Below are 25,199 nucleotides of genomic sequence, written 5' to 3' on the forward strand. Positions count from 1 at the left end.
ATGGCGAGGCTGCGGGATTGAGGCGTCTGCCGATATTTAACCGTGTTTACTTCCTTGCCCGATTCGGCGAGCCGGCGATTTGGATATCGACGCGCTGCTTAAATATATGAGATTTCAATCAGCGGAACAGGCACTGTCATACTTGGGTTAATGACCTACGGAACATCATAGTTTATCATGCCATCAAACTGTATGATTCCCAACAATGATAGCAACTGCGAACCCTCCCTCGACCTCTGTCACCGACACAATCCGCGCCGAGCTCAACCTACGTGCGCCGAGCACGCATACACTGCAATACCTTCGCGCAATCCTTTATCCTGACGCAGCGAAAGTCAAACCTACTACCTGCCAGGCCAATAAGGCATCCGCTGCAAAGAGGCCAGTCAAAGCTCAAAAATCAACAAATGCAAAATCTAAGCCTGCTCGGGATGCTGACCCAGGCTTCCGCATTCATGCCAACGTCGACATCCAGACTTCCAATTTGTCACCAGCAGACCGGCGCAAGATCGCCACTGAAGCCTTTAATTCTACACTTAAAACCCTAGGTGAGGCTGCAAAGGCCGAGAAAGAGGTGGCGAAATCGCGGTTGAACGGGATCACGCCCTCAAGGCTTTCCCACAAAAAGGCTCCCCTACAAGAGCGGTCGCCGAACAAGGAGAAGAGAAAAGACTGTGACTACCAGAATAAAGCAAAACACGATGTACCAGGAACAAGTTGGGAGGAGGTCGTGGCATGCTGCCATTCCGCACTACAGTATCTCCGTGAACAAGAGGCTAGTATGACAAACACGGATAGCGGAAAGTCCTTGGGTACAGAAAATGCTGCCTTGATGTTGCTGGACAGAACAATCACATTAGGCTTGCCTCATCAAGCACAGGCCCAGCTCTCTGAGATTCACCAGAGGTCCTGTGGCGCGTCGGAAATGGCTTCTGGACCGAGCCTTGGGAGACTGTTCCTGGGCCGGTCAGATGCAGTGAAGCAATCCTCGACTTTCAACTTTACCACATCTATGCAAAGCCAAGGTCTTCGCCTTGCGATTCTGAGAGGTGCAGGGTGCATTGACATGGAGTTGTTGGACGCTTTGCGAGTGAGTAACGTCGGAAGTCCAGCTTCCATCACTTTACAAGGGCTTAAGGCGGGTCGACACACCTCCGAGCAGGCAGGTCAGCAACTTCGAACAATCTCGCTTGCTCTGGCGAAGCTGTATTCCAGTGCCACGAAGTCACCCAGTGACAAGGTCTCCCTCGACTACAGCTTCGAGCTCTTCTGTATTGCACTGCAGATCAAGTTCGAGTCATGGAAGCACCTGGGACATAAACCTGAACTGGAGACAGAGATATGGAGGCCATTGCAAGCGGCTGTTAAGAGAATGTCAGCAGGCAACAAAGATGTTGCAAAGTCATCGGCACTTATTTTCCACTACCTGCAACTGTTTCGAGAGCTACTGAAACTTGCAAACTTAGTCAGCGCCGTGCCACCAGCAATGATCGACCTGCTTGCCAATTTTCCCACGAGCTCTGGAGCGAACGCGGAGGTATTGATGTTGCTGGAAGAGCGCGTTGCGACGGCAAAGGATACGGATCTGCTGATTGTGAGGTGTCAGATCGCAAATTCAAGGCTAAAGAGCTACTCAGAAGCTCTGGGACCGACACTTGGTGCACTTCAGCACGTGGCTCACGCTTTTGAGGTTGCCTCCAGTCTCTCCGGGACGGAGCTCGAAAGAGTCTTACTTCATTTCGCCCAGCTTCGTAAGATGGCCGTCGAAGCGATGACTGCCATTGAAGCGAACAACTCAAAAGACCAACCCTCAAGCGAAGTGCAGATAGCGATCATACGTTTGCTGTATACTTCCTGCCGGTTCATCAGCCATCAGATTCGATCCAGACTGGATCAGACTTCCCGCGAACCTGCAGAATCGAGGAACGTTCCTCTACTGACCACCATGGTCAAGAACGTGGAAGCTGTCTTGTCCACAGACAGAAACGCCGTGGCCCATCGACCAGCCCTGAGCACGTGCGCTTACGATGCCATGGAACACGCTTCAGAAGCACTTGAGTTCTTACGTACAATGGTTTCGAGTGGTATCACGCACAGCTCGTTGACCTCAACCTTGGCCCAGCTTCGCATACGGCTATCACGGGCACTTTGGACTAGATTCCTCCATGCCGCAGATCAGAAACAGAGTTTACAGCAGCAGTTGCAATACTTGCAGCTGTCTCTCACTGGCCTCTCCGAGCTGGATGTGGAACATCAAAGAGCAGCCCAATTCGGGCTAAAGAATGAAAGATTGGCATCGTGCTATATGGACTTGGGAGACTATGCCGCAGCAATGCAAGCGGTCCGGAAGGCCATTGATTTCAGCGTGCGGGATGGCACACTCAGTGATGTGGTTGAACTCCTTCTGGCTGGCCCGGTGGATCGCGCATGGTCTAACCAAGACAAAAACTGCCGCACGTTAGCCATGAACCTCAACACACATGCTAAGATATCGTCAGAACATACCTCAGCGACAGAGGATGAGGAGCTCTTCTATGACTGCTTGTCTCTCCCAGCAGTGCATCGCGTGGTCATGCTAGAAAGGCAGATTTATACGCTGATGGAAAGGGATCTAACGGACCATCAACTCAAGTTCTGCATCTCACGTGTCAACTTCATCATGGAGCTCTTGCACCACAAGGAGTATCATGTATACAGATTGAGACTTGTCAGTAATCTCTTGCAGCTTGCTTTGAAAAGACGGCTACCATCAACCAAATTTCCCCTTGATGCTTTGTGCGTTGAGACCGGGCCGTCTGTGGAGAATCAGCGCACCAAGACCACCATATTTCTTCGCTCATATGAGCCAGTACTACGGCCATTGCTTCCTCTACAACGGATGCTCTTCACTGGAAGTGTCATCAGTCAGAATCTCAAAGCACCGCTCCATCAACTCTATGACGTTGTTCAACAGTGCAAAACCCTGGACGATGTCGATAAAGTGGTTGACAGTGCAGACACCCTAATGACCACGCTTGAGTCTTGTCTTGATTACGCGGCCATCTTGGGAAATCTCGAGCAGAGGCTGCTGATCGTGGATATCGTGTGTCACCTCATTCAACTTGGGCACCACGCCCCCAAGCACTCGGAAATGGCCATTTTGCTTCAGTCAGCGGAGATTCGAGACTGTCTTCAGGACTGTTCTTCCGCTGACTCTGCCTTCAAGAAAGCCAAGGCAGCAATGACAGCAATGGCAACAGAGAAATCCGATCCATTGTTGGAGGCTGAATTTGCGTTATCATATGCGGAACACTTCCTCAATATCGAAGACATGTCTCAATGTCTTGAGTGGCTTCAACGTGCGCAGCATGCCTGGAAAAGCCGCGACGCGTTATGCTCTTCCGGTAGAGGTCGCTTGAGAGAACAGACACTACTATGTCGAGCTGCGAGAGTTGCATCTCAAGTTGCCTACCACCGCCACCAGCTCTTGGAAGCAACTGTGTATGGAAGACAGTCTATCAAGATCGCGTCAGCCATCTGGATGTCAACAGAGAAGTTGTGGGAAGTCGACGATACTCCTCCAAGAGGTCATGCGAATGATTCTCAACTGCAGGGGCTTGCAGGGGACTTCTGCAAGCTTGACCTGTCATTCCAGCGTACAAGCCGGCTGACAGCTGATATGGCCCGACTCTGGCCGCAGATCCAGCTATATTGCTCTGCTTTCAGGAACGCGGGGTTTCTAGCTGAACACAGCGGTCTGTATCAGGATGCTGTCTACTTTTACGAACAGGCTCTCAAAGTCGCCAGGAAGACTTCTCAGTACAATATCGGGCGTCTCATCCAGACTGAGGTGGCTTTGATACATGCTCGGGCTGGTCACCTTGAGAAAGCGAGAAGTCAGGATTCAGTAACACATGTGCATGGTGGCAACATCGCGGTCATGCAGGCGCTCACGGCTGTCAATCAAGGCGAACTTCATTTGCTGCTTGGCGATTACACCTCGTCTCGCAAATGCCTGGTCGAATCGGGCAGGCTTCTTCAGGTCAAGGCCTGTGCTCCTCTTCAGCCCGGCTCCGGTCCAAAGAATAAAGAGAAGGCTCTGGAAGCTCCTACCAAAGCCAAAGCACCGGTCAGGAAGCCGGCACCCAAAGCATCGACGCGAGATGAAGCCGCGCCTAAGAGGCCGGCTCAGAAGGCGATCCTCAAACCAAACCCTCCTAGGACTTTCAACGAGGTCAACGAGCGCAACTTGCTTCTGGAGAGGAAATTGAACCTGGCAGAACATCCACAGGACGAGATCAGTCGCAGTATGTCCACGATGGACAATGTCAACAGCTTTGTACTCCCTCGAAAGTACGTGGTCGAAGCTCTCGGTCTGGTGGCGAACGCGCTGGGAATGTTTGCTCAGGATGCAGACACAAACGTGTTAGCAGAGACGGCGATGGCCATACCGGTGCGGTACAGGTCTTCGAGAAAAAGTGGGAGAGTATCATTTGTGCAGATCGGCGTGTCACAACGGCTGATCGACGACAAAAGGGTACGAGGCAAGCCACGAGACGTCCGAGGACCGCACAACGCAATCAAGGACGGCAGGGATGTCATCATCCAGGCTTACGAAATCCTGTCGAAGCTGAAAGAATTTCCTCAAGCTCGAATATCCCTAGACATGATTCACACCGCACGTAGGGCATTGACGCAAATTAGCCTCCTGTCTACTGGCTTGGGCCATCCGTTGGTCCCTTCGTCTTTGGAGCTGGTTCTTGACGCCTTGAATCCCATGGATGTTGCACTGAACAGGGAGCGCATTGTGGTGTTGAGCGAGTCGGCCACAGCAGACAAAGCGCGGATGCAAAGCTGGCCAGAGTTGGGAGCCACGAGTGTTGCTAATCTAATAGCAGACTCGGAGAGTGGTAAGGCTGTCGATACGAGTCTGCTACCGCCTTCATGGTCGATCGTGTCCCTTGGTCTCAACGAAGCGAGGACTGAGCTCCTCGTGTCACGGATCACCACAGGTACTTCACCGTTTATGCTCAGGATCCCGCTCTCGAGACCAGATATCTCTGACACGGAGGTTGACGAGCTGGATTTTATCAGTGCGAAGACCGAAATGCTCAGGATCGTTGCACAGGCTAACGCGAGTGCACATGACGCAAGAGGTAGTTCAGCGGATAAGGCTGTGAGAAAAGCATGGTACGCTGAACGGCAAGCCTTGGATCAGCAGCTTGCGACACTGTTGGAGAACCTCGAGAATGTGTGGTTTGGCGGGTTCCGTGGACTGCTTTCAGGTTCCCAAGTCAACGAAAATGCCCTGTTGAAGTTCGGCCAGAGCTTTTCTCTGACACTCAACCGACACCTCCCTTCGCGGCAAAAGACTTGCAAAGCATCAGACGCCAAAGTTGAGCTTCACGCTCATGTTTTGGAGCTTTTTGTGACGCTGGGCGATCCTCGCGAAGCTGATCTAGAGGACGCTATCACAGATCTTCTTTATTTTGTGATCGACATCCTCCAGTTCAATGGAGAAAGGAACGCATACGACGAGATCGACTTTGACGCCATGATGGTCGAAGTACTTGATGCTTTGTACGCTTACAGCGATGAGACGGCCAAAGCACAAGGTGACAAAACAAGCTCGCATATGATATTGCTGCTCGATAAAGAATTGCAAGTCTTTCCTTGGGAGTCCATGGCGTGTTTGCGAGGCCATGCAACGTCGAGAATGCCTTCGTTGGGGGCTATTTGGGACCGTCTCAACGCACTTCGGATACAGGAAAAGAATGCCGCCGGTTACTGTATTCCAAGTTCGGACGGCGCATACATCCTCAATCCGTCGTCGGATCTCATATCGACACAAGACACTTTTGGTCAAGTCCTGGAGGGTCAACTCACGGGATTCGAGAGTATTGTCAATCGGCCCCCAAGGGAGACCGAGTTTGAGAAGATCCTACGAGACAAGTCACTCGTGCTTTATTTCGGTCATGGCGGAGGAGCCCAATATATCCGTGGTCGTACGATCCGCAAGTTGGACAAGTGCGCGGTGACGATGCTGATGGGCTGCAGCAATGCCAAGATGACCGAGTGTGGAGTATATGAGCCATATGGGATGCCTTGGAACTATATCAATGGAGGCAGCCCGGCCGTCGTGGGAACTCTATGGGATGTCACGGATCGAGATATTGATCGATTCGCCATGGAAATGATGGTTGACTGGGGCCTCATTGAGGAAGATGGTGCTCCTCAGGTCAAGCCAAAATCAGGCAAAAAGAAAGCAGATATACCGAGTGATGCACGAAGGAAGCATTGTGCCACACAGCAGCGTGGAATGGTGTCTTTGGATCAGGCGGTCGCACATGCTCGGGATGCCTGCTTGTTGAGGTATTTGAATGGAGCTGCTCCTGTTATGTATGGGATTCCGGTATTCTTGGAATGAGTGCTGCAATGAGGAATAGGCAGCACCTTGCAATCACATTATTTTTCGAAAGTATACAATCTTAGTAAGTACAAGTTGTGGTAGTGTATGCCGGGGGGGCTCGGGGCTTATTTTTAGGCTGACAGCGACAAGGCGGTATGGATTATAGAGGGCCTGATGCCTGATAAGCCCGATAAGTTGACCCGATAGTGTCGCACCGTTGGCCCCAATCTAGTACGTCAGTGACAGCTTTCGGGCATTAATTGGTTGGTCGTCCATGCAGCTATTGCGTCTTCACTTTGGGCAACTGCCATTCAACTGCATTGCATTGCATTGCCCAGGTTGACTTGTAACTGCGTATCTTCCTGCAGCGTCACATACAGTAGCCTCAAGGCAACCATCTTTCTGTCTCACCGGTCCTCACAGCAGCATTATTACCTCTCTTTCTGCTTTCACACCACCGTCTCTGATATTCTTCCACTGTACACTCTCATGCAACTCGACTCACACCGTCGTCAATCCAGCTTCACCATGCCCTGCCCTTGGTCCCGTCGCTGCAGAGCAGCCTCAGAGAACGATGCCTCGCCTGTTACTACTGATAGCCTACCATCTCCCACGACGGCCACGGATGTCGATGATTGGAAGAAGATACGAAAGGAACATCTACGTACAATGAGGAGATCAGTCAGGCACATCGTCCTGCTTATGGCCTTGATGGAAGCCATTCGTGTTGGACCGATCCAGCTCGTCTTTACAGGCAAACACGGGTTCCCCGACGCAGGCCAGGACGACTTTGGTGTACGTTCTACACCTCTCACAACGCAATTGGAATCACACTGACGAAATGACTGGTACAGATCGCTTACAATGTCGGCTACTTCCTCAGCTGGTTATACCTATGCGCCTTTATGGTCGTCTATGTCCCACTCTTTAGCGTAAGTACGTTCTAGATTTGGCATCAAGAGCAATCATTAACAGAGGCACAACAGTGGTGGCTACCCAACTTCAACTCGTCCTCCGAAGCCGATCGTAGCAAGCCCTACTATGGCAGCAGCCTGGTCAAAGTCCTTACTCAGATCAACATGGTTCTCCTCCCACTATCAATTGGCTTAACTTTGATTACCTATGTTTTCTACGGAATCTCTGCCTTGGTGTACGTCGACTCCCGGCCCAAGAACAGCATGAGACTTCCTAAGAACACCCGCAAGAACTGGCTCGTGCGATTGTACATGCTGGTCGGCATTGCGATGACTACTTCACTTGGATACAGCGCCTTTAACATCCTGGCAAACTTCGATCTCGCTCACGTCAAGACATATGAGTATGTTATCATTGTGGTCCCTGTTCAGATCAATCTGGGCATCCTCCTTGGTACAGTCATGCAGTTCAAGATGGACAAGAGACTGGCTCGCAAGGAACAAGCTTTCAAGAAAGTCGAGACTGAGATCAGCACTGCCGCTGCTGACGAGAAGGCTGCACTTCTCGAGCAGGAAGTTTAGATCACTTCTCCAAGTGGACTTGCGGCAATGGGCATTAATCTAATGGACATGTCGATGGCGATGGAGTAATGCATTGTTGGACAGATCCGGTGGACGATCTGATCTTGCTTGCCAACGGCCACATCTCATCTGGAGACAGGGACCAAGACCGAGCCTGGGCTTAGGAAGCCCGGAACGGCCTCCTCACGAAAGACAATCGTTCATAGACTTGGAGAATAGGATTAGGTCTATCTAAGTTTGGGAAAAGTGCTGTTCTGCTTTGACTCAAAGTCAACCGGTCCTCGTGGCCGGATTCGGAGTCGATGCGTACGCGGCACAGCCACGAGCTGGATTGGGCGAAGAAGAACCCATGGTCAGTGCTTGACGGAAGTAACCTCACGATGGAGTTTGGGTTTTGAGTACTATGGACATCCTTATAGTTCGAGATATCAAATAATGAGACGAGCAGGCGGATATCTGTACCAAATGGCCCTTTTGATGATTCATGCAATTGATCATTCTGTTAATGATGGTTTTTTCACAGCTGCAATCATCGCCGCTGGTTTCTAAAGCATTGATCCTCCCGACTGAAAGGTTTGCATTGACTGCTGTGTGAGTAAAGCGCTATACTCCTGGGAGCCTTGTAAACCTCGACCATAGAAATATAATCCGTACAAGCACTGTAGCTAGGGTTCACCATAGTTGTATCATTTCTGCTGCACTTACAGAGAACCCGGAAGCAGCGCCACTAGGAAACATAGAAGAGTACTTTTGGTAGACAGATCAATGGGTATCATGATTTAGATGGTACATGGGAAATATAAGACTCGAAGGTCATATCCTTCGCCCCAATAAATTGAGCACAAGAATTGGTGTTTGCATTTGCATCTGCAAGAAGCTCGCTCACGTCAAGCAAGTAGGTCACCAGGCATCATCCTGGCCTAGCATTTGGGGTAGTTGCGGCATATCTCTCGGTCCACGCGGTCTCTCACCCTTGCGTAGTTGTCGATCGCGTTCTTCAAGACGCTCGACTTCACGTTGGTGCTCACGTTCTTTCCGTTTCGCACGCTCTTTCTCTCGCCGCGCATGTTCGCGCCGAGATTTACTCGTCGACAAGTGTGTGTTTGTGTCGGCCGTCTCCAATGCCCCCGGCCCGCCGAGGATTTCGTAGCTGTACGTCTTGCTGGTGGGGCTGGGCGCGGACCACGGCGCGATTTTGGTGCTCTTTACGGGAGGTGATGAGGCTGGCGCGATGGGTGGGGCCAGGCCGGTTAGTGTGACGGCGGAGCGGGTTAGAGAGGAGAGCGCACTGGCGCTGGCGTTGGCGCCGCCGCTGGTCAAGGAGATGACGAATCTGGTGGGAGATGAGATGGCGGTTGGGAGCGCTGTGGTAGATCGGTTCGGAGTTGATGGGGCTGGTGTTGTCAATATGTCGACGCTGGATCGGGATTCGGGGATACAGGCGAGTGGGAAGCGTGACTTGGGGCCGCCGTCTGCGAGGTAGTAGCTTCGTGAGCGGGCGATTTGGGGACGTGATTGTTGGGTTTCTGGACGGGGGCCGAAAGGTCGGTAGCCGGGGCGGAGGATGGCGGGGATGGGTGGGATAGGGAGGGATTTGTCTTTGTCAATGACCTTGGATATGTTTGGCCAGGCTTCGCTGTCGAGTTCGTAGAGTTCGGGGGACGGTGTTTCCTGGGGTGTGAGTGCTTCTTCGTCGCTCGCTACCACGGTGAGGGTCTGAGAGGGGCGAGATGATGAAGCATCGCTTGTTGTGCGGATGCTTACGGTTTTGATGATGGGTTGAAATCTGAGTTCGGGAGTTTCGGCTCTCTCGGTGATGGATCCTGTGTTGAGGCGGCGCCGGACCGCGATGATTCGGGGCCATAGTTGGGCCAAGGGGTGGCGGATTGATGGGAGACAGGCACATATTATGCCAATGTTTACTTCGACCGTCGACCAGACGGCGATGGATGCGTTGTCTTTGTTGTTGACTGTTGCAGTGTACACGGAGGTAAGGCGGACAATGGAGGCTATACAGACACTAGATGCTATGATTAGTTGGGGTCGAAAGAGGAGAAACTCGGCGGTGTGCACATACAATGCTCCAAGAACGAAGATGCTGGCCAGAATGGCCATTTGTTTCCTAGGAAGTTGAAGGGCGCTGAGGACTGGGATTGGTAGAACGATAACAATGATGTCGGTTGCGGAGTTGAAAGAAGCGTTGAAGAGCCAAAAGGCAAGAAAGTTGATGCATTTGCCGCCGGAGAGCTGACTGTTCCAGCTATATGCGATGGGTCGACAGGAGAAAATGCCGACGAAGAGAGCAGCAAGGCCGTAGACTGTGACGATCGCGCCCAAGGCCCAACATGCACGGCGGTAGCCTATGTCTTTCGAGAAGCGGAGATATTGTAATAGTAATGAGTCCTTGAGGAGCAGGACGGCGAGGTTGTAGGTTATATTTGATGACCATAGTTGCTGGCCAAGGAAATCAGCTTGCGAGTATAAAGAGAGGTGAGGATATTGTTGCTTACCCTTAGCAAGTTCGTCATGGTGTCCTCGTTGTCGGTCGAGGATGTTTGTGATGAGTTGTGTGTTTCTAGATCAATGTTGGCGAATGTTGTTGCTGTGATGAATGTCCAACTTACCTTCTTGAGTGACGACTGCCAGTCCCAGGGCAGCTGCCCAGGCGAGAGCAATGAGGATATCATCTGGTCCGACATGCTTCACAAAGGCAATGCGAGCCACAAACCGAACGAAAACAAAACAACCAGATAGTGCCACCAACGTTATAGCCGAAACCGCTGCAGATTCGAAGGAGGCCATCCTCGTGGCATCGCTTGCTGATGCTGCAAGGCAACGCAATACACCGCGCAATCCAGGATATCAATTGAGAATGGCAGTAGGATGAAAAGCACGAGGCATAATGGATGGCGTTGAGGTAAAGGCACAAAAACAAAGAAGATCCATTTCAGCCACAGAAAACTTGCCGAGTAGGAAGTTTACCAACTCACATGGTCATTGCGGGTGCTATAGCAATATGACTTACAGGCGTGGAGGTGGGAAACCATAGTGACACGCACAGATCAGTTGGCTCGAACACCAGGTCCAGTATTGTCCGAATTAGAGCTTTGATGAACAGTGTAGTCGTACGGCAAAGGGTTCAGGCAGGGACAATTGTCTTCGTATGGAGTCTAGATTGCGGATGATCGGACAGCCACTTACATCTTCACATTGCGGAAGGTTTGCAGTTTGGTGGCCAGACAGCGAGCATGTCGCATTCGAACTGTGGAAGAGTGAGAGAGATCGAGATGGAGGGAGAAGGGAGAGGCGTCCGCGCCGCGGAGAAGGAATGGATCAAAGTATTTCCGTTCCGCAAGGCTGAGCACAGACCAATGACAGTGACACTAGTACATCTATTTATTGATTCAAGTGTATAGAAAATTCAACACATAGTCTCATAGAACAACTCATATTGATTCTGGAACAACCATTAAGAAAGCCTAATGCTCTTCCAGCCCCTGCCTTACTCAACAATGAGATCTCTCCTCCAGAATTCCCAAAAACCACCACGTGTACTATGGCGCTGAGAGCACTCTCCTTCCCTTGACCTAATCTAGAAGAAGCAGACACGCCCTGTGCGGCACGGATGTGCTCTTCAAGCACAGGGCAACCTATGCCACCTCCACTTCCTACTCATCAGTCGTGCGCCCAGTGGTGTGCCTCACGTCAAAATATGGAAGCTCGAAAACCCTTCCACGCTAATGCCGCACCCCAGATGTCGTGGTCTCGAACATGTTCAACTGCCGAACAACCTCCTTCCACGCGGTAGCCTAGACACCCCGCCGTCGAGAGTTCATGGACAGTATTTCTTTTCGCCCATGCAGAGCAGGAAAGGAAAACTCCTTACCTGACCCTGTCCAGCCCGACTCGCTCTTCCGGCTTCCCCGAACTCCCCATCAACCTTTTCTACGTTCTTGTCCATGCTCCAAGCTCGTTCCACATTCACGTTGACGAACCCAACCTCATTCATCAATACTTCCATAGTTTCGAGGTGAATTCCGTGCCTTGCGACACCTTCCATCCTCGATCTGGCGTGAAAACTTTTTGAGTCCGGTCCAGCGTCTTCATAATCGGTGAGTGCTACCCACGCGGAGTGCTTCAGGCAGTCCTTCATAGTAGTCAGGACCTTTCCCAGGTCTGGGATGTGGTGCAGGACCAAATGAGAGATGATGAGGTCGAATCTCAGACGGGGCCCGTTCGGGTCTGATTCGTCTGCCGGTGGGAGACGCTTATCGTCGGCATCCTCCAGCAAAACAGCCAGCGGGTAGATGTTTTGTGGCGCGCCTGGCTTTTGCAATTTGTTCTTGAGAACCTCGATCATTCCAGGAGCGGCGTCTACAGCCACGACTCGCTTGGCGTAAGGCGCAATGATGGACGAAAGCAGTCCCGTGCCGCAACCGAGCTCCAATACATCCAATCCATTTTGCCCTGGTGCGTCCTTGAGAGCAGGAAATTTTGCCAAAATGGCTTTCCAGGCCTGTTTACTGGCTTCGTGCACGAACGGGTTGTTGTCCCAGTTGGCGGCTTCGTTGTTGAACCGTTCATTCCCGGTTGCAGCGTGCAGTGAGGAGGCGGCGGTAGCCATGGTGAGAGATGGTCTTGTGGTATCTGATGCAGGACAATGCGCCACACATGCCAACTTTATACCTATATCATGCTATGACTGTCGTCGTTGATGACGCTATATTTCTTGAAAGTTGTAACTCTACTGCGACAAAATACATCACCACGGCGGCATGGCTCAAAATTTCCATGTCTGACCACTGTGCCGAGGTTCGTTGACCCCTCTTCGCAAGGCTCAAAAGCATCTAAGACTTTGTCAGGCAAAATAGTATTTGAGTGCCGCGGAATCTTGATGCCGGCCAGTTGATGACGGAAACCTTCGTTAACAATTTTCTTCTGTCAGTGGTTCAGCCACGACGATGTCATTGTGCTGAAAGCAGGCGAATTTCGTGAAGTGAGAAATGAACCACGTGTGCAACGTGCAAGGCTGAGTACAAAAGGAGCTGTCCACTTGAGACGTGTCTGCCGCTGCACGCTAACAAGACTGGGGTCATCAGAAGACAGCAAGTGACAGTTGACTGGAGGAAGGCCTTGGAAGCGAAGATGCTGCCCATCGAGACAAGCCTAGCCTCAGTCATAGCTTGCAACGTGATTGCCCCGTAAATGCAAGTTTGTCGCATAGAGTCCTTTCCGAATCACGAAAAGTATGTGCCCTCAGGGTGCCATCATCGATCTCGAGGGGTGGTGGGTGCGAGCAACAAATGGAGTGACTTGTCGACTTCTATTGAGTATCGAGGGCACCAAAAGAGGAGAGCCGGGTGAATGTGGGAAATGGACATGAAGGTCGATGATGCTTGTACTGAAGATAAACCGGCGCTCTCTCTTTTCACGTGCCACGGAGGCGTCGCGCGGCGCGCGCAAGTATCGGGTTCTCACTCGATACTCCAAAAAATTCCAGTGCCACTAAGTTATTGTTATACACCTTCACAGCCTTCACGCTCCTTACTGACTTATATTGTTTTTCAAGGCTGGTCTTGTGCGACATCCAATAGTCGGACTACATACATAACATCCTCATATGCTACCACTTCCTGTCAGGCAGCATGCATGTCTACAATGTCGAATCAAGTACCTCACCCGCGCCATGTCTATCAATGCGCTCCGGTCCCCGTCTTCTGCGCCAATTCCCTCTTCCTCCTTAATGCGATGGTTCAATCGACATCTTCGAAGCGATATACGGCTCAATCATACTAGCGGTCCAGCGAAGCCGAGTAAAAAGAGCAGACGTCCAAGAGTGAGCCCAAGGCCTGGAACGGAACGTGTACCTGGAGCGCCTCTAGTCTCCAAAAGGTCTCATACCCAGATACTTGATCTCATCCAACTCAGGCCTGTGCTAGGGAGTTTTACGGAGACACTGCCATCAACCACGCGAGAAAATGTGGCTCTAGAAGAAGTGCTGAAGGGCGTAGAGTCCACAGGACACCTAGACGAACGGTCTCGAAGAGCGGTGGCACTTCTCCGCAAAGCCTTTGCAGGAAGAAGCTATGACGACACTGATGCTAGTCTTGGGCTGCTTGCGTCCAAAGGCCCTGCACAACGGAGTCGGGTGACTGACGAGCCTACCAAGGATCTTCTAGTGACTCTAGGCCTTCTCCGACCGCAAAGAGGCATCCAGCCGACTAGAGTCAGAAGAGTTGAAAGCAATTCCAGTAGCGAGAAGGGACCTGTCTTGCAAGGCGATCCTCCTTCGACGGAACCCGATGTAGTTGTTCGAAAAACTCCCTCCATTGGAGCCGTGCGCAGACTCGCATCTGCAGACCACAAAGAAAAAGTTCAAACATTGGAAAAGGAATATCTTAAGGAAGCTACTTTGGATGATTTTGCGTTCGTTCCTCTGGCGGTTGAGAGATCACAAGTGCCTGGCTTGGGCCATGATCTGTCTCGTGTCCTCTTCAACCCTGGTGTCTATCAGCTGCAAGACCCGAGGTCAAGAGTGTGGAACTTTGACCCATACTTGGGCAACCTCATGCCTGTGTCGGAGTTCAATTATGATGCTCTGAACAAATACATCACATCCTCCGAAGACTCCAATCTGCGCCAGGTTGCGTTGCAGCATGAGAAGCGCTACATAGGCTCTACTTCCAGCATGTCCGGGGTTCTATCCCACTTCCATTTCCTCCTCTCTTCCTGGCGCGAATTGACCCTGGACCATCTATCCCGCGGGTTTGTGGATGATGGACACAAATTCACCAGGATTCAAAGAGGGCCAACAGCAATTTTCTTACGGTATAAAGATGGCGTCTATGCTGTTGACGCGGACAAAGAATTTGACTCGGCGAACGTTCTCATGAGCTTAGGCCGGTCTATGGAGAAACTCTTGACCAATGACAAGGATGAGTTCGAACGATTCAGGAGGACACATGATATCGAGAACGATTCGCAGGTTCAGTCCACAGAACCCGAAGCATATCACTATACCGGACTTGGGTCATTCCTCATCCGGTCTCAACTCGACGCTCATGATCCAAGACTCCCAGGAACGGGTATGTTCGACCTTAAGACTCGGGCGGTAGCAGCGGTCCGGATGATGGTCAGGCAGCACGAAACAGGTGCTGGATACCAAATCAAGGAGAGATTCGGGACGTGGGAATCGTACGAACGGGAATATTACGATATGATGAGGTCGGCCTTCCTCAAATACTCACTACAAGTGCGGATGGGCCGAATGGACGGCATATTTGTGGCCTACCATAACACTGAGCGTCTCTTTGGATTCCAATATATCCCTCTCCCGGAGATGGATCTGGCGCTGCACGGGCAGACCGACATTACCCTCGGAGACCGCGAATTTCGGCTCAGTATCAAACTTCTTACTGATATCTTCAACCAGGCAACGCACAAATTTCCCGAGCAGTCTCTGAGATTTCACTTCGAGGCCAGGGAAGCAACTAGTGTCCAAGCTCCTCATATGTACATCTTCGTGGAGCCAGTTTCGGACGAGGAGATTCTCGAGATTCAGAACTCCAAAAAGGAAGAGGTTGCAGCATTTGAGGAACGGATCTTCAATCCAAAAAGGGCAGACCAAGTCCAGCGTGGCCTGGAAGAAGAGGACCAAAGAGCCGCAGACGATATCACAGAGCCGCTAAATCAGACAGTCACTCCTGATGCTGAAGGGCCCGGAAGTGCCAAAGCAAGCAAGGACCTGCCAAGTCCCTCAAATGCAGCCGACGTCGAATTCCTTGACAGTCTTATGGACGTGGATTTGAACGCTGCAGCAACCACGGCTCCGGTCAGAGAGACCGAAGCTCAACCAGCGCAGGAGCCGAAAGAGACAAAACCGATCTTGGGTTGGAAGTTGAAAATCAGCAATATCGTCAACGGGCTTCCCGTGACCCGCCCTACTGACCTCAAGGCGTCCGACGATTGGAGCATTCGATACGCACTCGTCCCGCTTGCTGAAGGTGTATGTCAACGGAACTATGCTCTATGCAAGAACCGTCGCAAAGCTGTTCTTTCAGCTCCACAAGAAGGAGACGACTCCGTTCGCTTCTATGTCAAACGCTTGATTTCTATGAGCCAGGAAGGTGCCAAATGGCGGCGACGATTAGACGAGTTTGATGCTCAGCGGGACAGAGTGGTCCTCTACGGCGACCGAAGCCCTAAGGAGAGCACTGAATGATTTGAGTTGTCCCGAATATGTATAATAAGGACGAGAATTTGGATTCCAGGTCTCAAACATGCATTCAGCTGAAAAGATTTGGGAAAAGAGATACTCCTTGTCTGTCAGAAACATGTCTCATAAAGGAGTGGAGGCCTCGAGGAACAAGCCATCTGGTGCAGGAGATATTGGCATGCCACAACAGTGCGGTACAGCCACAGGGGACTCCCTGTTCCTAGACATACCCGATGTCGTGTATTATACCTTATCACCCATAGAGAGATGATGTTCAACTTTGGTGTTGTAGAGATGCTTTCTGATATCAAGGCAATGTCATGGAACCACGTGCAGATCATACGGAGAGTTTGAAACTACTGTCAGTATGTGGCGTGAGCCGGCAATCGTCCAGGGCCATGCCCGCAACTCGCCAATCGCGTAGACCAGCTGGATAACGAAGCGCCCACAGCGCCTATAACGATGACACCAATGGGCCCGGGCGATAACGCAAGAAGCGGCCTTCCTCTTTGCGGTGTTTGCCAATCCATCCACGCATGCACCTGGGAGTGCCGATCGAAAAGCCTGCATCATACCCACAGTCAATGCGGAACTCTCTGTCCTCTGGTCGGTTATTCGTCATGCAGGCCTGGATACTTCCTCCGCGTCTGCCACTACTTCTTCCTTGTCTACCATGATATTGCCCGACATCCGATCCACCAATGCTGCCGACGCTGTAAACTTGGTTGGCAGTGGTGGATGAAGGCAAGATCTACTCATTCTCCTCAATTTTCACCTCATCTTCCTTGTATCTCCTCAATACTGACTCCTTGTCCTACACGTCAATCTCCTGAGACGCCCTATAGGTGGCTAAGTTTGGCGGTATCTCGTCAATATATTGCCCTTCGAGCATCACCAAGTTCTAGACACGGCGCACAGTCTCCGAGACCTCGATCCTACCAGAACTGCTTTCTTTAGACAAGGCCGAGTCGCATGCCATATTGTCCACGTTCGACGGCAGTGTTCCGAACCCTGGAACGATCGGACTGAGTTAAAAGAGACGGGAACACTAGATGCTGGCAGGTTGGCACCTGGAAAGTGCCGGATCGTGAACATGCGTGCTTCGAACTGCACCACGTTCCCCTGAGACCGCCCCCAGATATTCACCTCCTGGGTAGTGCAGTTAATCTGCTGCTGGAAAACAATTGAAATCTGTTTGCTTGATCAAATAAGCCCAACATGGCGGACAAACGCAGAAGGAAGAGCCTCAGCATCTTCCGCCAGAAAACAGAGCATGCTCCTCCCATACAAATACCTGCGAGTCCTCTGCTAGAGAAGCAGTCTGGAGACCATCTACCCAGTCCCGTCGGATCCGAACATTCGAGTCCAAAGATCCGTCCGAGGACTTTACAAAGATCCAGTCGCGGCTCTGTCTTTGGTTCGATACGGTCACTACATTCATTGGTTGAAGACGAGAAGGTTGCTCTCACGAGGTCTGACTCCAAGGCTTCTTCACTCCACGAGGAAGGCGAGACTTTGAGCATGAAGGGACTTTTCGGTCAGAAAGTTCTTCAGTATGGCGAAGTGCAAGCATCTGGGACAAATGTCTTCCGGAAGAAGACCCAATTCATGGTCCTCACAGAGTCGCACCTTATTCGCTTTCGCAATCAGGCTAGAGCTGTCGAGATGTTTCCAAGTATTCCGAATGGGCTTGCCAGGGGTCACACGCCACGAACTTCTTCTGTGGGCTCTTATCAGGAATACCAGTCGCTATCACATTCAGACATAACCTCAGGTATTCCTCTCGATCAGGTTGTTGGGGTCTACAGAGTCGACGATGGTCGACCCTCCGTTACAGTTGAGGTGGCCTACCTGGACGAACGTGCCAAAAGATCGGCCATGATACAATTTCAAGTCGGGGACTTCCGCGAAGCCAGATTATGGACCACAGCAATCCGATCGGCATCTCGTCAGGCCAATCCAACAATTACAAAAGAGGTTCGTGACAGCGCCCTGGAAAATCTGGCTCGAATCATTGACCGGGAACGAGATTATGATCCTGAGCATTTCCATGTCTTCAAAGTGGTCCAGCGGTCAGTAAACAGGTCATTGGGCAGAGCATCGGTCGAAGACTTGACCAGGACGGGGTCAGCCATAAGCTATCTTATTGTTGGACTCCATAAGATTCATCTGGTGCCCTTTTATCGCTCGGCGACAAGATCTTCGAGCACTTCCCTCAGCGACATGGATGTCCCAATCTCTTTTGCGCTCGTAAACTTGACCTTGGTCAAAGTTCAACCTGAAGAAGATGCCTTTCATCTACTATTCAAGCCACCAACAGGGCAGCCATATACTGCTCAGCTGGCATCTAGTGCTGCGAGTGACATTGCACTCTGGCTGAGATTTGCCTCCGAATACATCCGACCTGAATGGATTAGGCAGCCCTTTGTATTTGATGTACCGGCTCATCTCGAAGACGGAATGAATCCTCCCAACTTTCCCAAGGAGGACCATGATTGCTTTGATCGTACACTCATTGCTTATTGTGCGGGTTACGATCTGGATACCTCTCGAATCTGCTATTCGATTGACTATCATTGCGAAGACGCACCGTGTTTCTTACTGCTTCCTCCCTCGACCGGCACGACCTATTCGGCACTCGAATTGCTTGCGGTCTGTCGAGCACTCCGATATAACGAGTCATTCTCCTCGATATCATTTGCACGTATCAATTTGAGTGCCCTACGACATCTTTATGATGCTTTTGGTGCGGATATGGACAGCCTGTTCTCCAGGTCTGGAAATCCAACAAACATTCCGGGCCATCAAGACCTACCGCTTCTGTATCAAGAGATCAGGGCGCTAGCCTTGAAAAGCCGAAGGTTGAGGCGGCTGGACTTCTCACATTCGCTCCCACACAAAGCGCTCGCGGGTGACGAGCAACCCCCGGATTGTGGCATTATGGAAGCGCTCGCCCCGTTATGCAAGAGATCTTTGACCAATGTCGATTGGATTGTTCTCACTGGATTGCGACTGTCGGACAATGATCTGAACTATCTGGTCGACGCAGCTTCGGAGAGGAGATGTCATTTCCGTGCCCTCGAGATCGGCGAATGTGGTCTGTCTGTTCATGACATTGATGTGCTTCTATCCGCGATGGTGGCACAAGAGACCACCATGGAAGTTATTGACATTTCTGGCGCCCAAGGCCGCTTCAGTCCCGAAGTCTTCCAGCGCGAAGTGGGTGCATTTAGCCACATTCGTCGATTGAACCTGACCCGGGTACAGAAAACTGCGGGGCCTGAACCTTTGGTGGCTCCTGAGGCCTTGTTCGCTTGGAGACTGGAAGGCCTCTACTTGTCCCAGACAACGCTTAATGAGCAGACTGTGGACTCGATTTCGACGTACCTTGCCACTCCAAAATCTGAAATACTCCGAGAGCTGCACGTCAATCAATGCGGACTAAGGGGATGCGACCTCGCCACATTCTTTCAATCAATGTCGATGGGTGACACGCAGCCGCGGATCATGCATGTGAGCGCCAATGAGAATCGGCTGAAGACGGGTAATACTATTTTGTTCAAGACTATTGCTCAAAGCTACGGACCGACATCGCTGAGTATGCGAATGATGGATTTCGACAAGGAGAGCCATTTCAGGGAACTTATTCAGGCATTGACGGTCAACAGAACGCTGCGCGCTCTGGATATTTCACGTGCCTCATTACCATACGATGCTAGTGTGGAGACTTGCGAAGCGTTGAAGGAGATGTTTGCGACTAATCAGACTCTGGAAGAGCTCGACATCAGTGGTGAACATGCTCATCTCGACGCCACACGGTTTGGTATTGGACTCAACATTGCACTGAGAGGCTTGGCCAGGAATCGAGCATTGAAGGTGCTCCGCATCGAATATCAAGGCTTAGGCTTACAAGGTGCAAGCACGTTGGCTGAGGTGCTGCAAAAGAATGACACGCTGCAAGAGATCCACTGTGAACACAACGATATCAACCTGCAGAGTTTTACTGCTCTTGTCGATGCATTGGAGAAGAACCATACTATATTATACATGTCGAGCATGGATCACGATCGAGCTAAGGCAATGGAAAGGGTCCGACGCGAGGTTGAGACCATGGATCGGGTAGAAAGTCCTAGGCCAGCCAAACCTGGCACGCTCAAGAAGACATTCACAGGACTCAGTGGCAAATCGAACCGAAATGGCCACAGTCATCGGCATAGCAGTTCACATTCAACAACCGCATCGTTCACGGATCAGGATGTCAAAGCAGCCCTTGCCGCGCTGGAAGACAAGTGGGATGTTCAGGTTGCCAGACTGCAGAAGTATTTGTTCCGCAATTATTGTCAGTCTCGAGGTATTCCTTGGGAGGACGAAGCGGTAGGCGATGAAAATGGCCGGCGGACCTCAGTCGTGGAGAGTTCCATGGCCCAACTATTGCAACAAGTGCATATCGAGAAGACGCCGACAGCGGACAATCCAACGTCTTTGGATTATTTCAATGAGAAGATGGGCGAGACAGGTCAGCTCATATTCCAGCTGCCAGAGGATTGAGTCCGATATGGCGAGAAGCATGTTTTTGATGGTGTTTTCTGATTTTGCATGATACCCCTGGGGTTTGAACTTGGAAAGAGCCCAAGTCGAAGTCGGATTTCTTTCATCTAGAAGGCAGCAAGAGGACAAGTTTACAGAGAGTTGATGAGGAGAGTGAGGCAATGTTGATAGCCAGATACCAGATGCGTATAACAAATATATGCACATTTATGAACAGCATACGATCACAAAATGGTCCTAGGATTGGGATCTTTCACATACACCTTGGAAGGTCACCACTCCCATCAACAATGGTCTCTCACTGTCAACGTAAGCAGTGTGACTGTACAATCATGCTAGTACAGAGGGTGTTCAGCATCGGTCACAGCGGGATGTTGATTGATGGAAACAATGGCGGAGATGCACCAATTTGTGAGGGCCATATCTTGCAGGCCCTAACGGTAAGCCTTAATTGTGGTGCCTAACCAACGGCGATAATCCCCAGACACTGCCACAAAACATTTTCTAGTTCTCGCGGCCGTTACAGTACTCTTTATCCATCGCAAAGTTCATCATCATCTACAACGTTTGCCTCTTGTCCTTCCTTCTGTCTTTCCTTCAACAATGATCTGTACACTCCTTTAGACATAATCCCAGACACCCACGCTCCCTACGACTCCTGCATATCCTGCGACCGACGATACTCATCAAGATCGCACCGTCCACTACAAAGATTGCAGTCTGCCTGATCTCATACTTTGGAAATATCACCGACTGCCCTGGACGTCGACTTCGACATCCTGAGATAGAGCCTTCCACTGCGCATCGAGAATCTAGCATCTAAAAGACTGGCACAATATCCCCTTGAGTGGTGGACAACTTCGCCATGCGTCGCAGTCTGCTCATCTTCTTGTTCTCCGCCGTCGTCCTTCTAACCTTTGCTCTTCACTCCGTCTCAACTCTTATTGCCCTCTTATTCGAAGACGCCTCCCGCGATGCGATACCGCGTTCAGAAATCCCGGCCCCGAACTCGAGCCTCGTCGATACCCGCCCGCAGTTGATCCCCAAGATCATACATCAGACGTACAAGAATGCGACCATACCCCAACAATGGCGAGCTGCGCAGAAGTCCTGCGTCGACCTCCATCCCGACTACGAGTACATTCTGTGGACGGACGCAAGTTCAAAAGAATTCATAGCGAAGGAGTATCCGTGGTTTCTGTCCACGTTTACGGGGTACAAGCACAACATCCAAAGAGCAGATGCAATCAGGTACTTTGTCCTGGCGCATTATGGCGGAGTCTACCTCGATCTCGACGACGGTTGTGAACGAAAGTTGGATCCTCTTCTATCGTATACCGCGTTCGTCCGTCGCACTGTGCCCACTGGAATCAGTAACGATCTGATGGGCTCGATACCCCAGCACCCATTCTTCTTGAGAGTGATGGAGTCTCTACAAGGTGCCGACCGGTCGTGGGTGTTACCATATATCACCATCATGGCTTCTACTGGCCCGCTGTTCTTGTCCGTGATCTGGAAGAAATGGTTGGGCGAGCACGCGAACCTCGATCCGGAGACATGGGTTGGGAGGGTCAGGGTGCTGATGCCTTCGGAGTATAGCAAGCATGCCTGGAGTTTCATCAAGGAGTACAAGGGTGACAGCTGGCATGGCGGCGATGCCAGGCTGATCTTCTGGATGGGGAAGAATTGGGCCCTGCTCACGGCGCTAGGGTTCCTGCTCGCTGGCGTCGTGGGCTTGGCTGTGTGGTGGGTGTATTCGCGGCTGTTGACTTTGGGATCAAGAAAGCGCGGTGCGGCGGGTGCAAGCCCGCGAATGAGTCCGTTCCGGTTTGTTGGTATACCGAGATGGATGGGGGGTGGTAAAGCGCAAAGTTATGAGTTGGTTGAGCAGCATGATGCGTGATAGTCTAGTCTACCTAGGTATGTACAGAGAACCTGCTTACGACGGGCTCACTGTTGGTGTGGAGTCTTTTTATGAGCGATGGCGTTACTGGTGATGATATACATAAACAACGATAGTGTCTAATCTCAGGGTAGGTATAGTCTGATGGTCTAGCTAATTGGTGCCTCAGCATTGTGCTTTCACGGCAGGGCCTTGCTCCGGTCTGCACTGTGCGCCGTTATTACTTTTCTGGCCCAGCAAAGTCGTGAAGCAGTGGGATATCATTATAAAGATAGAACTGAAATCCGGTTCAGGGCCGGCTAGAGTTGTATATTACACGCGTAGTGACACTGGATCTTGATTCGTGAGGATGAGGTATTTCATCTTCTTCGAGGGTCCGGCCGACTTCGGCCAACGGTCTCGGTTATAAGATTCAGGCAGACGTTTTATCAGATAAGATCCTCGTCATCCAATACTTCAACCTCTGACTAATCATATTCATCCGTGCACCCAATATGACACTCAGCCTTGAAGTTTTGATCAGTGGGAGTTGATATTATTCTTCTTGACGGTGTCTTGAACACGAAGACTGGCATGCGGTACATTCATCAGGTGTTGGCCGGCGTATTGGTGGGAAGTCCTTAGGCCGCTAAGTGTTGGTAACAATGCCAACGCCACGACCGCCAGCCCGACAACGCAAATGGGCTCCCAAGGTTCGAACGGGCTGTAAGACCTGTAAAGTGCGCAAGAAGAAGTGTGATGAGACGAAGCCGCATTGTTTGAGGTGTGTGAAGGACAAGTTCACGTGCGATGGATACACGACGCCAAAAACTTGGGTTTTTGAGCCAACGTCAAAGCAGCATGATGATGGTGCTGGGGATGCGACGGTGACAGCGGAAGTGGCACAGACGACTGAGACTGCATCTGTATCGCCGAACTCCAGGTCAGCCACAACGTCGCTTTCAGACACGCCGGGCTTCGAGCATGCTACGTCGTTGGTAACAGACAGGACATACTTTGAGCCGACTACTACGTCGGTGGCCGATGTACCATGCTTTGAACAAGGAGCAGCTACGTATGTCTTGTCGTCTGGTTCTGGGAGCGTCGGTCAAGACTACTTGTCGTTGCCGCTTGTTCAGCAAGATCATGGACGGCTAGGGGAGAACTATAACGATTCCACACAACCCGCGTCTCTGGTCAGACACGGAGAGCGACGAAGTATCACCGTGGCCGAGCACTTGTCCATGATGCAACCTTCCACCCCATGGTCCTCCGAGACCGACCGCAATTTCTGCCAGTACTTCCTCCTTGAATTCGCGCCCCTGTTGGCGACAACAAGTCAATGGAGATACTTCTGGCACGCGGCCATCCCACAAGCAGCATGGCTCAACCCGTCCATCAACCACGCTGTCATCGCCGTCGCCGCGACGTACGAGTCCCGCAGATCGGGCGTCGACCGCACAGAGTTGATCCTGCACAGGACGAATCTCGCCATCCGCGAATTTGCTGCAGACTCTGTCTCACCAGACATGGCGCTGATTATGTGTCGACTGTTCTCGTCCATGGCGCAGTGTCAAGGCGACGTTCGCACAGCAGCCATGCACATGACTAGTGGGCAGAAGATTCTTAGGGATGCAACGCGCTCCGGCAAGGCCAAATCCGAGATCATGAAGATCATGGCGCCGACGGTGCTGGCTTTGACGACAGATGAGATTGGCGATGATGAGGACGTCGGTGCGAGGTTCTCCGGTGATAAGTGGTTTGCGTTTGCCGTGTTGAAGGACATCAGGACCCGGTATGGGCGATTATTGCATTCGTGGACGGAGGAACAGTGGGACGGGATTGATGCGCCGGCCAGTGGTGTCTTGTCGATTGCTTGGAGCACGCTCACCCAAGCGTTTTCTTCGGCGCTGTATCCGGACGTCGTGGTCTTCGGACCGGATGATCCTGTCACTCCTGTCTGGCAGATTCGTTTTCAGCTACGGGATGCTGGACGCCTGTTGAGTCTTGATGAACTTGACGTGGAGTTTGACGTGTTGATTCACGATTTGGATTGCCATTTTGGCAGGCTCGATGGCCGTCTGAGGCTTTCTGAGGAGCTGAAGGACCGCTTGAAAAGGCTGGTGGAGAATTATGTGGTGCAGGCGTCCGTGGTGGAGCCGCGGATGACTGCTGGGACGTTTTGGCACCAGTATACGCATCAGCAGTGCTATATTGAGCGGCATCTCGAGAGACTGGATCAAAGTCTGCCGGACGATCTGCCCAGGTTGGAGGGAGGTCGAGTATCGAACGATGATGTTATTTCTGAATCTACCGGGGGGAGCGTCGAGGGTCCAGGTGCGGATTTGGAGCGCAGAAAGAGAGAGTATTACCTTGAACATGTCTGTCATCATCGGAGTGGGTTCGTGCCGCTTCCGTCGGGCGGTCCTACCATGGGCTGGATGGCTGAACGCACAAGAACAAGGCTGTGGGTATCAACGGAGTGATGTCCTGTCGACTTGGGACTGGTATCGTTGGCGACCACAAAGAGCTTGCGAAGACTGGCAAGCACCATCTGTGTGCATCACCGCTGAGGACAAGGCAATATTCTGGTCGGAAACTACGCGGTACAAACGGAATCCATCGGCACAAGCCTCAGGAACGGATCTGCTGCCATCAGGCTCACGAGGG

The 25,199-nt window shown here is 51.5% G+C and overlaps 8 protein-coding genes across 8 annotated transcripts; 6 read left to right on the plus strand and 2 right to left on the minus strand.

Annotated features, from left to right (window-relative positions):
- Positions 1-205: 205 nt before the first annotated feature.
- Positions 206-6,406, plus strand: EDD37DRAFT_647131 (separase; the record flags this gene model as incomplete). Its single annotated transcript, XM_062817825.1, has 1 exon — positions 206-6,406. The coding sequence occupies one exon, from the start codon at positions 206-208 to the stop codon at positions 6,404-6,406; it is 6,201 nt and encodes a 2,066-aa protein (XP_062673343.1).
- Positions 6,407-6,916: 510 nt separating this feature from the next.
- Positions 6,917-7,884, plus strand: EDD37DRAFT_606269 (uncharacterized protein; the record flags this gene model as incomplete). The annotated part of the gene is made up of 3 exons (XM_062814869.1): positions 6,917-7,183; positions 7,243-7,320; positions 7,375-7,884. The coding sequence occupies 3 exons, from the start codon at positions 6,917-6,919 to the stop codon at positions 7,882-7,884; spliced, it is 855 nt and encodes a 284-aa protein (XP_062673344.1).
- A 450-nt stretch (positions 7,885-8,334) lies between these two features.
- Positions 8,335-10,834, minus strand: EDD37DRAFT_262333 (uncharacterized protein). Its single transcript, XM_062810846.1, has 4 exons — positions 10,509-10,834; positions 10,395-10,459; positions 9,962-10,338; positions 8,335-9,904 (listed from the first exon to the last, which is right to left on the minus strand). Exons 1-4 carry the CDS (start codon positions 10,684-10,686, stop codon positions 8,785-8,787), a joined length of 1,740 nt encoding a protein of 579 aa, XP_062673345.1. The 5' UTR covers positions 10,687-10,834; the 3' UTR covers positions 8,335-8,784.
- Positions 10,835-11,704: 870 nt separating this feature from the next.
- On the minus strand, positions 11,705-12,678 carry EDD37DRAFT_262432 (S-adenosyl-L-methionine-dependent methyltransferase). The gene has a single exon (XM_062810848.1). The coding sequence runs from the start codon at positions 12,506-12,508 to the stop codon at positions 11,717-11,719; it is 792 nt and encodes a 263-aa protein (XP_062673346.1). The 5' UTR covers positions 12,509-12,678; the 3' UTR covers positions 11,705-11,716.
- Positions 12,679-13,305: 627 nt separating this feature from the next.
- EDD37DRAFT_262428 (mitochondrial protein Pet127-domain-containing protein) lies at positions 13,306-16,157 on the plus strand. The gene has a single exon (XM_062810847.1). It carries the CDS (start codon positions 13,505-13,507, stop codon positions 16,103-16,105), a length of 2,601 nt encoding a protein of 866 aa, XP_062673347.1. The 5' UTR covers positions 13,306-13,504; the 3' UTR covers positions 16,106-16,157.
- A 759-nt stretch (positions 16,158-16,916) lies between these two features.
- On the plus strand, positions 16,917-20,647 carry EDD37DRAFT_677364 (uncharacterized protein; the record flags this gene model as incomplete). Its single annotated transcript, XM_062819605.1, has 1 exon — positions 16,917-20,647. The coding sequence occupies exon 1, from the start codon at positions 17,318-17,320 to the stop codon at positions 20,645-20,647; it is 3,330 nt and encodes a 1,109-aa protein (XP_062673348.1). The 5' UTR covers positions 16,917-17,317.
- Positions 20,648-21,088: 441 nt separating this feature from the next.
- On the plus strand, positions 21,089-22,866 carry EDD37DRAFT_622354 (nucleotide-diphospho-sugar transferase). Its single transcript, XM_062816056.1, has one exon. The coding sequence runs from the start codon at positions 21,513-21,515 to the stop codon at positions 22,548-22,550; it is 1,038 nt and encodes a 345-aa protein (XP_062673349.1). The 5' UTR covers positions 21,089-21,512; the 3' UTR covers positions 22,551-22,866.
- A 328-nt stretch (positions 22,867-23,194) lies between these two features.
- On the plus strand, positions 23,195-25,015 carry EDD37DRAFT_647138 (uncharacterized protein; the record flags this gene model as incomplete). The annotated part of the gene is made up of 1 exon (XM_062817826.1): positions 23,195-25,015. The coding sequence occupies one exon, from the start codon at positions 23,195-23,197 to the stop codon at positions 25,013-25,015; it is 1,821 nt and encodes a 606-aa protein (XP_062673350.1).
- Between the last annotated feature and the right edge of the window lie 184 nt (positions 25,016-25,199).

This window comes from Exophiala viscosa (genome assembly GCF_022695815.1).
Source record: "Exophiala viscosa unplaced genomic scaffold EDD37scaffold_2, whole genome shotgun sequence".
Taxonomy (NCBI): Eukaryota; Fungi; Ascomycota; class Eurotiomycetes; order Chaetothyriales; family Herpotrichiellaceae; genus Exophiala; species Exophiala viscosa.

What these genes read in the sequence shown, in the direction of transcription:
- EDD37DRAFT_262333 (XM_062810846.1), bottom strand. Translation starts at nt 10,686, where the DNA reads ATGGCCTCCTTCGAATCTGCAGCGGTTTCGGCTATAACGTTGGTGGCA. An exon ending in CCATGACGAACTTGCTAAGG is followed by an intron (nt 10,339 to 10,394) that starts GTAAGCAACAAT and finishes TTCCTTGGCCAG; the next exon opens with CAACTATGGTCATCAAATAT. An exon ending in ATCTTCGTTCTTGGAGCATT is followed by an intron (nt 9,905 to 9,961) that starts GTATGTGCACAC and finishes CATAGCATCTAG; the next exon opens with TGTCTGTATAGCCTCCATTG.
- EDD37DRAFT_262432 (XM_062810848.1), bottom strand. Translation starts at nt 12,508, where the DNA reads ATGGCTACCGCCGCCTCCTCACTGCACGCTGCAACCGGGAATGAACGG.
- EDD37DRAFT_262428 (XM_062810847.1), top strand. Translation starts at nt 13,505, where the DNA reads ATGCTACCACTTCCTGTCAGGCAGCATGCATGTCTACAATGTCGAATC.
- EDD37DRAFT_622354 (XM_062816056.1), top strand. Translation starts at nt 21,513, where the DNA reads ATGCGTCGCAGTCTGCTCATCTTCTTGTTCTCCGCCGTCGTCCTTCTA.